General features: G+C 32.6%; 1 protein-coding gene across 1 annotated transcript in view; it reads left to right on the forward strand.

Annotated features, from left to right (window-relative positions):
• The window catches only part of LOC110030211 (protein ANTHESIS POMOTING FACTOR 1-like), a gene marked incomplete in the record, with an annotated part of 26,480 nt that extends 20,020 nt beyond the window's left edge, over positions 1 to 6,460 (forward strand). Inside the window, 1 exon segment of the mRNA XM_020732812.1 lies at positions 6,131 to 6,460. Within this exon segment, the coding sequence (XP_020588471.1) occupies positions 6,131 to 6,286 (156 nt within the window).
• Between the last annotated feature and the right edge of the window lie 4,165 nt (positions 6,461 to 10,625).

Raw genomic sequence — 10,625 nt, forward strand, 5'->3', positions numbered from 1 at the left:
GAAAATTTCCCTTCACCACACACACAGGTATATATATATATTTTTATTTTTTTATTTTTTTATTTTTCTAAAAGAATTGGCCGAAGGGAGGACCCCCAACCAATCCCATGTGCAAATTCAAATCCCGTTTGGTCGAGGATTTGAACCCGGGTCGAGAGGGGACTTATGAAAAGCCAACACCAACTCACCTACACCCGGTGCACACATGTGCGCCATTGGGTGACAAGTTGGTAGGCAGTTGCGTTGTTAGTCATAAGACCCCTCTGACTCGGGTTCGATCTCTACGAGGACGGATACCAATTATGGGGAGCAACATTTATCGAACCCACCACCAATTAGAGGGTTCGATCTCTACGATCTCTACGAGGGCGGTCCTAGATGCTTCCTCTGTATTGTGTCTTTGTTTTCAGTTTCATTTTATAGTTTTGTTCAATTTATGATAAAGGCCAAGAAAAGCTTAGGTGTAGTCCTAGAACTAGCGTGCTTTTACTTTTTTTTACATATTCAGACATTATTTTCTTTGGATGAGAGAATTTTAAACTTTGTTTAATGCTTTTTCGAAGACATTAAATCCTAGCCGCTTGAAGTAGGTCATTAGGGCGAAAAAAATTATGATTAAATTCCGAGTGCAAGACCCTTCTTGAATTGCTACAGTGTTTATCTGATTTGAGCATTATTAATTGTTCCTATTTCTTTGATTTGTATTGCTATTATGTTCCTTTATTGAAAAAGAAACGAGCTATCCAGGGTTGAGGGTCTTGAGGCTGTAGTGAGTAGGGTGAGGGTACATAGTAAGGAGAATGAATGGAGTGAGCCAAGTTGCGCAAAAATTGAGAAAGTTAGGGTACATTGAAGAGGGTTGAAGAGTAAACCTATTTTTTGCCACCTTTATCACCATTATAACCTATATCAGCCATCCTCTCCATTATATACAGTCCTTATTCTCTACATGCAATCTTTTCTATCACTAATTCGAAGGCACCAAACAATTTTTGGAATAAGGTTTAGCAATTCTACAATATTAACTGTGCAAAGTTCAAACTTTGAAACATATGATAGTTGCATTCTCAGTATTATTCCAAAAGTTTAGGAGCTTTATGTTAAAAGCTATTATAATTAATTGCACACCAAGAAGTAATCAGCTACATAGATATATACATACATAGAGGGGTTATTTGTGTGTGCGTGTGTGTATTTTATTTTATCTTCTTTTCAATCATGTAATGTCTAATTGACCATCTTCCATAAATTTCATAAGAATAAGTTGTTTGATGCCAATTTGAAAGTTACTTTGGTCATGCATCAATCATAGAAAAGTAACATTCCATTGAATGGTTTTTTTAGTGAGTCTAGCGCAGCTACAAAACAGAAGGAGACGAGGAACAGGAAATAGTGAAGCAGAAACTATTCTTCCATAATCATTTGCAAGCAAAAGGTGTCTACTCAAACCGGTACAACAAATATAGGTATCGTGCCTACACTATCAGCACAACCGTACATACGTATAATAAGAAATAAGCGAAACACATATAGAGGTCTAATATTCAGTATTAATTAGTAATAAAATACTTATAAATAAATAAAGGATATAGCAGCTGTTGCTTATAAGAGGATTCACTGCATTAGATTCTCTTCTGAATCAGAAGAATTCGACTCGAGTTCCGTGATTTGCACACATCCATCGTCCGGTGGTTGATACTTTTATAGATAAGTTACATTGAAGGTGGAAGAGATATTCAAATCAGGAGGAAGTGTCACCAATCACGCATTATCATTAATCTTTGTTTATGTTCTATCAACCATGGAAATAAGCTTATTGCGCTCACTATCATCATTCCCATAGTTCTATTTGTCATAACATCGTTTCAAATTTACTTGCCATTTTGATCGCTTGAGAACTCTTCGGTTTGGGAGTTACAATGACATCAACTGTATGATTTGGTTCTTTAGTATAAACATGCTGAAGTGCGTCTTTCCTATAGTTTTATTTGTTATAACATCAAAAGCAAATTCCGCTTGACTCAAGATATCGTCCCATTGCTTTAGATGCTCACCTTCAAGACATCGAATCATATTTCCTAACAAGTGGTTTACCACTTCAGTTTGTCCATCAGATTGTGGATGATAGGCTGAACTAAATTTTAGTTTTGTTTGTAGTCTTTTCCACAAGTCACGACAAATACAACTAACAAACTTGAAATCACGATATGAAGTTGTGCTCCTTGGAATGCCATGTAGACGGACTATTTCCTTCAAAAAGTTTTGTGACATTGATTGCATCAAATGTCTTCTTGCAGGCGATAAAATCGGTCATTTTTGAGAATTTGTCATCCACCACCATAACAGAATCAAGACCACATTTTGTTTTTGGAAGACCCAAAATAAAGTCTAAACTAAGATCTTCCCAGATTGAATCTGGAACCGGTAGTGGAGTATATAGGCCAATGTTCTGAGTGACACCCTTAAAGTTTTGGTAAATTTGGCACTTCTCAACAAAGCGACAGACATCTCAACGAAGTCCGGGCCAAAAGAATCTTGCTTGAAACAGAGCTAGTGTCTTGCCTCTTCCCACATGAACGACCAACCTAGCACTATACATTTCTTGAATGAGCTGATGCTAAAGGGAGGTATTTGGAATACAAAGTTGATTGCCTTTGAAGAGGAATCCCCGTTGAATGGAATAATCGCCCGCTGTCCTTTGTTCAATGCACTATGACCATGGAATTGAATAATCCTCATCATCTTCATTTTGCTCACAAAGTGATTCCATACTTGTAATTAGCGATTGGACAGAAACTAGAAGACTCACTCTTCGGCTTAGAGCGTCTGCAACTCGATTGCTATGGCTAGATTTGTGCTTCAATACAAAACCAAACTTTTGGAGAAATACAATCCATCTCATATGTATCCGATTTAAATTCTTTTAAGTTTGTAAAAATTGTAATGATTGATGGTCAGTAAAAAGCATAAACTCTTTTGAAATTAAATAATGTTCCCATTGTTTGGAAGCCTGAACCACAACATATAATTCTTGCTCGTATGTGGACCATTTCTGCAGCGGACCACTAAGTTTCTCACTGAAAAATTCAATTAGTCTGTTTTCTTGAGATAGAATTGCTCCTATTCCTATAGCAGTGGCATCTGTTTCCACTTGGAATGGTTTATCGAAGTCTGGCATCGCTAGAATTGGTGCAGAACTTAGGTGTTGTTTATCACCCAAGAAAAATAATTTCTGCTTTAAACAATCCATAAATGGAGCTACAATGACGCTGAAATTTTGAATGAATCAACGATAGAAATTAATGAGTTCATGAAATCTTCATACTTCAGTAAAATTTGTTGGTTTTGGCCAAGAATTGATAGTTTTCACCTTTCTCAAATAAGTTTTAATGCCATGTTTGGACCTAACAAAGCCCAAAAACTGCACCTCTTCCTTGTGTGTGTGTGTGTGTGTGTGTGTGTGTGTGTGTGTGTGTTATATATCACGAGAAAGCCACTAAGGATATTTGACTGATTTGAGGCCATTTGTATATAAGGATATTTGACTGATTTGAGGCCATTTGTATACAAGAAGCTATTAGAAAACTACCAAAAATGTTTGACCTATTTGAAATCATTTGTATATACAATGTTAGGAGAAATTCACCAATGATGTTAGATCTATCCTAGATTGTTGGTCGGAGCATGACTCAACAACGTTAACTTGTGTGGACGAGATTGAACGTAATCAATCAAGGATTTTTGACATATCTTACCACTAAGGATATTTGACTGATTTGAGGTCATTTGTATATAAGGATATTTGACTGATTTGAGGCCATTTGTATACAAGAAGCTATTAGAAATCTACCAAAAATGTTTGACCTATTTGAAATCATTTGTATATACAATGTCAGGAGAAATTCACCAATGATGTTAGATCTATCCTAGATTGTTGGTCGGAGCATGACTCAACAACGTTAACTTGTGTGGACGAGATTGAACGTAATCAATCAAGGATTTTTGACATATCTTAGGTTTTTAGTCGGAACATTTGCTAGATGACTTTAAATATCATCATCTTTACCTTTTTAAAAATGAAGTACACCTTTTCACGCATAAGCTCATGACACCAAGATTTTATAAGTGTAAATATCAAACTTTATGAGAACTGTGAGGTATAAATGTAAATATCTCTTTTTGGGATATTTTGGCTGTTTGGTGGCTGGGAGCGCTGGGAATTGTACGAAATAAATGCAAAATGCTGGAAGGGCAAAGGAATTATGGAAATATGGAAACAGAGGGTTATATACCCATTTTTTTTTTTTTAATCTTTTTATTTTAGTAAAATTTACATACATACATGCCACACAATTCCAATATATTTACATATCAAACACCTAAAGTTTGTCATTTACACTCATAGCACCCGAGTGCCATCAATCTATGCATGAAAGGTGTATTTCACTTGTATATTTACATATTTTTGATGCGCTGTAAAATATTCGAGTGTTATGCGTGTAAGTATGAAAGTTTAGGTGTCAAAATTATAAATAGATAAGAATTGTGTATGTAAATGCTCCTTTATTTTTTTTCTATTTTTGGAAGATTTACATACATACCACATAATTCATTTGTATTTAGATATCTAACACCAAAACTTTGAATTTATAAGAATTATGAATTCGAAGAAATGAAATTAAGAATTTGTAAGCATCTGCAAAGAAATGAAATCTTATGGGACATGACCTTTCATATTCTTTATGATAATATCTCTTTGATATTTTATGTAATAAATTTGCTATTTTGAATGACATAAATACACTATACAACAACAACAAGCCTTTATCCCGCTTGGTGGGTTAGGCTACATGAAGCATTTTTTTCCATTGCATTTTATTGAGTGTCATATTTTCATTTAGATTAAGATCAAGTCTTTTTTGGTCTACCTCCACCTTTCTTAACATAAGTCAAATCCAAAGCATCTAATCTCCCAACCGGATCATCAGATAGTTAACGTTTAATGTGACCAAACCATGTAATACAACTCTCTCTAATATTGTCTGCCTGGAGTTATGCCAACCCTATCACGGATATATTCATTTCACATTTTGTCTCTTAAGTTTCAAGCCACCCATCCACCTAAGCATTCTCATGTCAACAACACATTACTTTGTTTTGTGCTTCTCATTTAAAGGTTAACATTCTGCATCTAGAGCATTGCAACTCTCACCACCATCTTATAAAATTTTCCTTTTAGTCTAAGCTCTATTTTTCAATCACACAATGGACCCGATGCATTCATCCACTTCAACCAACCAACTTGAATTATACTGATAACATCTCCATCCATATCACTATCACTTTGAACAATAAACTCGAGATATCTAAAACCTTCACACTTTTTAATGATTGGATCACCCATAGTTACAACTCTGTCAATAGAGTTACTACTACTAAAATTACATTCCATGTATTCAATTTTAGATCTGCTCAAATGAAGGTCTTTAGACTCAAATGTAAACCTCTATAATTTTTTTAAACTCTTTCTCTAGTCTTATCCACAAGAAGGATATCATCAGCAAAAAGCATACACCAAGGTACATTCTATATAAATGTCTTGTAAGAGCATCCATAACTAAAGCAAAAGGATGTGGGCTTACAACGAATCTCTGACGTGATACCCAAATAGAAAGATACTTGGTCGATCCTCCTGGTCGAACACAACTAACAGCTATAACATTCATCTTTAATGACTTTTAATGTTTAATACAAAGGCATCCAAATAATTACTTTTCTTTTATGTTTCCTGGCATTTTATAACATCAAACATGACATGACACTGATATGTGTAACATTTTAGTATCTTCTGTTTGATACATGCATGACATGACAAGTGTCCAGTAAACTACCGTTGACTTGTTCAATTAAAAATAGGGGCATTTACATACATACAACAATTATTTATTTATTTACACATCTATCACCTAAAATTTCATATTTACATGACTTACTATCACTTGAACTTCTCAAAACTGAAATACACATTTTCATGCAAAGGTTTCTCACACAAAAAATGGTATAATTGTAAGTACAAAAGTTGAGATGTTAGATTTATAAATTCATAAGAATTTATATTCTTGTTTTCCAGGTTGCCTGCTGGAACAGTCAGATCGGTGCCACAACTTGCTTGAAATGGGCTCCCCGGAGAGCCATGTTTGCAGCAGCATCAACAGTCCTCACATTTTGGATTCCAAATTTATCGAAGTTGAGTAACTCTCCCAGCACTGAAGTTTCTGCTGCATAATTTTCTAATTCAAAATATATATTTAGGATATTTTGCACTCACATGTATGATTGATGTATTTGTTTAGGCCAGGTTGACTTTTGGCTAACTTGGGTTGACCATGCTTTTAGCATAAAATGTTTCTTGGTCATGTAGTTAAACTTAAATTTAGAGCTAAGTTTACATGTTTTGCTCTTTTCCTCTTATTTTTATAATTAAAGAAGGCTTTTCTAATATTAATCACTTTATTTTCAAGACAAAGTTTTCTTGAGTTCCCTTACTCTATTTTTGTGCTTTTTCACCAAGTAAAAGACTAATTGAGTGTGTTAGCTCACAAATATTAGAGGACTTCTAAGAAAGGAACATTATCTCTAAAATGATGGGCTTTTTATAGAGATTGATGGTTCGTTTGGGGCAGCTTATTGTTTGGTTTGCGCGTTTCGCCAGCTTATTCGAAACTGTGTTTGGGTTTTTACACTAAACGCAGGCCGCTGGTTAACCCCTGCGGCCGGCCCGCGGGCCGCGTTTATGGATAAGCAGTTTATCTTGAAACGCACAAGCTGCCCCAAACGGACTCTGAGTTTAATTTTTCTTTATTTCATCACAAATTGCCTTAAATTATTAATAAATTAGATTAGTCATAATTTTTTTATTTCTTATTTAGTTTATATTAGAATAAGACATCTAGTGTGGTTAACATAATGCTAGCTAAAATTTTTCATTCTTAATGAGTTCTTATTTCTTTAGAAAAATTAATTTTGATAAACTTTAATTTCTTACTTATGCAAATGACAATGATAATAGAAGCTTTGTCTCTTCTCAAAAGCAACATAATGCCTCAATTAAAAATCAATTCTTATCACATTTGAGAAGCTTTAAGAAATATCAATCTCAATAAATACTTGAGCAATTGAGAGCTTTAATATGTAAGTAGTTGATGAATCCACTTTGAAAAGGTTTTTTTTTTTAACAAGGTCTCAGATGAGTAAGATGATTTGTCAAAAGCAATGGAAAACAATCCAAATAAGGACAATGGGAGATACATTGAAAAAATATCAATAGATATTTTGATAATCTTATTAAGGATTCACCAACAAATATTTTTTTTTCTCACAAATAAGATGCAAAGCACACATCATTTAAAGTTTAAGATAACATAAATTTCATAACTTCAAATTTGGTCTTAATAGATTAAATAGGCGGCATACCGAAGATACACTTTTCCACTCGGGCTAATTCAATGGAACCATTGAGCTTGAAAACACAACTTTATGGATCATAAGAGTGGGTTTACCTTGCTATAAAAGTAATAAAAGAGGTGGTTGTTTATATATTGGGGAAGAAATAATCGAAGGAGTACTTACCATTAGCTAAATTTATTGAGGTTGAAATCAACTTTGAATAAATAAAATAAAAAGTAGGCAAGTGATAGTGAGCGCAATAAGACATGGGAAAACCATCAAGTGTAAATAGTAGTGGTCAACAAAAGGCTCAACCTAAAGGAAATGCAAAAAAGAAGCCATTAAACAACCCAAAACACACTTGATGGAACCAACAAGCTAGTTCTAATCATAAGGGATGAAGTCTAAACCAAGTTTATGAAAGAAAGGTGCAAAGTCATACTTAAATGTGAGAATGCCCAAGAAGAATTGAGAATGGGAAAGAAAACCATAGTTGCTTGCTTGAAATGGGAGGAAGTGATGATGTGTGAGAATAGCTTCATAAGTGAAATTCTACAAAGGGGATGTCTAAGTTACATGATTTGAGTTAAGCGACTGTGTTATAAGAAAGAGAAATGATTTAAGTAATTAATTCATAAACTATTAATGTAATAGAGTTCTAACTTGGTCTTTTAATATATTTTACAATAAGTTTATCTTTGCATTAAAAATAATTAAAATTAATTTTTATATTTTACTTACTCTATCAATTATTCTCTTAAGTATTTATGATAAAACATAGCTTTAAAAATTGAAACATAATTATACAACAAAAATTTAATTATTTTTTAATTCTCATTACTATTAGAAATACTATGATTCACCATTTTGAGCTCATCTTCAAGCTACAAATGCTCTAATATTAGTAATTATCACCATGTTTTAGCCAAATCATCATTAAAGTATAGAACTCTAACCAAAATCATTTATAAAATGACTCAAATTTTGCTATCATCGAATCACTTATGAGTCGAATATTAATCACACAAACTTATGAGGTTAACGTTATGTTGATACTAATATGCGCTAAAAAAATTCTCAATGAAACAAAAAAGCTGTGAGTTAACACATGGAGATCTCAAAAGACTTTGTTGTTGATTCTACACTTCAAGAAAAGAGCCTCCTTTTTTCCATCAAAATATTGAAAAAAATATAAATTAAGGAATGAAATAATATCATTAAAAAAGCACCCATTTTTGCTTCATTATTTTGACTCTATAAAAAGGTATTGAAAACATTTATTTACCTTTCTATGATGTGAAAAATAAGTTCATTTTCAGAATTTTGTCTAAAAAAAATCTATGCTAAAATATGATCTACATCAGCAATATAAATACATATACATAAATAAATATAAAAGGATAGGAACCACCCAACCTTTCTCTCATTTCACTACAAATGACAAGAACTAACTACACCATATGCTCCTCTAGCCTTAGTCAACTAAAGAACAGCTTCCTTGTCCAATCAATCAATTGCATGTTTTATGACAAATCATCCACAGTTTTCTCATTTATTTCAAGACATATAATGACCTAATGCATTCAAAATCCTTAAAATAAATATATATATATATTTATCCATAAATAACTTATTGAGCCCTATGGGGTAAACATTAAAGTGCAACTTTGCTAACATTAACGTTGACTTCAAACTAACAAATTACATGTTGTCAAATCTTGGCAAGTCTAGAATTTTTTCTTCCCAACAAAAACCGGTAATCGTATATTAATTTGTTGACTTATAATATCATCTTCGGTATCGTCGTAAATATATGGGATTGACTATATGATATATATATATAAATTTGCATGGTGGTTAGATTCTTGTATTACAAGATAAATTTTTATAGTCTCTAGGTAACATGATGTTATGTTTTTTTTTTTTGTTAAAGGAATGACCAGAGGCTATTATACGTGCCTCCAATTTACCGATAATGTGCATAACAATACTAGTACCACCTCCTCAAAGCCAACTGCGTCACAGGGGATTCGAACCCCCAACCTAAGGGGATTTATACCGTGGATGTCAACCAACAAATTATTTTAAAATTTTTAAAATAATTTTAAAAATTTTAAAATTAATCATTATTATTTTTTTATTAAACAGCTTTTACCTTGAATTGTTCAGATGTCAAAAATTTAATTAATTTCTCATTTATGAAAAATGATAGCTTAATCTTCAATAAATGAATCCTTAAGCTTAATCTTCAATATAATGGCCTTTTAATAATTTAGTTTAAGTTAATTGAGCCAACTTTTAATAAAGTAGTGATCCAATCATGCATGAGAGCGGCTGCAAACAAATTAGTAGCTTTAATAAAGCTGATTGAACAATCATTTTCCAACCAATGGCTCCTAAAAACAATCAAATGAAATCATTTAAGTCATCATTAAGTTATATCATAGAAAGATTAAAGTTGTAAGTTTCTATAAACAAATAATGGTTAAATTTAAAGTAGAGTTCTTTGCATATTTTAATATTTTGATTTTCATTTCAAATTCAAACTTCAAATTTCCATCTTTTTTTTTTTTTGTCAAAGACTACTTGAAACTTGCTATTTACAAAATCAACCGTTCTCTTTCGTTCATTTCTCAAAATCTCGCTTAAATATCAAAATTCATGATAAAATACTAACCATATTTATCATTTTTTGACAAGTTCTTAATAGTTTCTTGGTGGCAAGCGTAAATGCATCGGTTCGATAGTTTAAAAAAATCACCTGGGTGCTTAATTTATAATTATTAATATTTATGCTCGTCAGTACTTAATTATCCCTAATTTTTTAACGCTCAACATAAAATAAGTCAACCGAAAGGGTGAGAGGGAATATGAAGTGAGGTATATTAACATCACTTTAGACATAAAACTATCTCTAGAATAAAGAAAGTATAGCCCCCAAATTTGACTTCCATGCACTTTTAACAACTTAATAAATGGTGAGTATAGTTGGCTCATATGTAAGGAGGATGTTCTTCATATATGTATGTGTGTGCGCGCGCGCTCCGCCTACCTTGAAGTTTTGCTTGATAGAATTTATAAGACCCCTAAGGTCATGAGTTCGTTCACACCTATGTACTAGATGAAATTCTAATAGCCTCTCACCAAACTTTGAATATATATATATATATAAATCAAAT

The sequence above is a fragment of the Phalaenopsis equestris genome, unplaced genomic scaffold (assembly GCF_001263595.1).
Source record: "Phalaenopsis equestris unplaced genomic scaffold, ASM126359v1 Scaffold000672, whole genome shotgun sequence".
In the NCBI taxonomy this organism is placed as follows: Eukaryota; Viridiplantae; Streptophyta; class Magnoliopsida; order Asparagales; family Orchidaceae; genus Phalaenopsis; species Phalaenopsis equestris.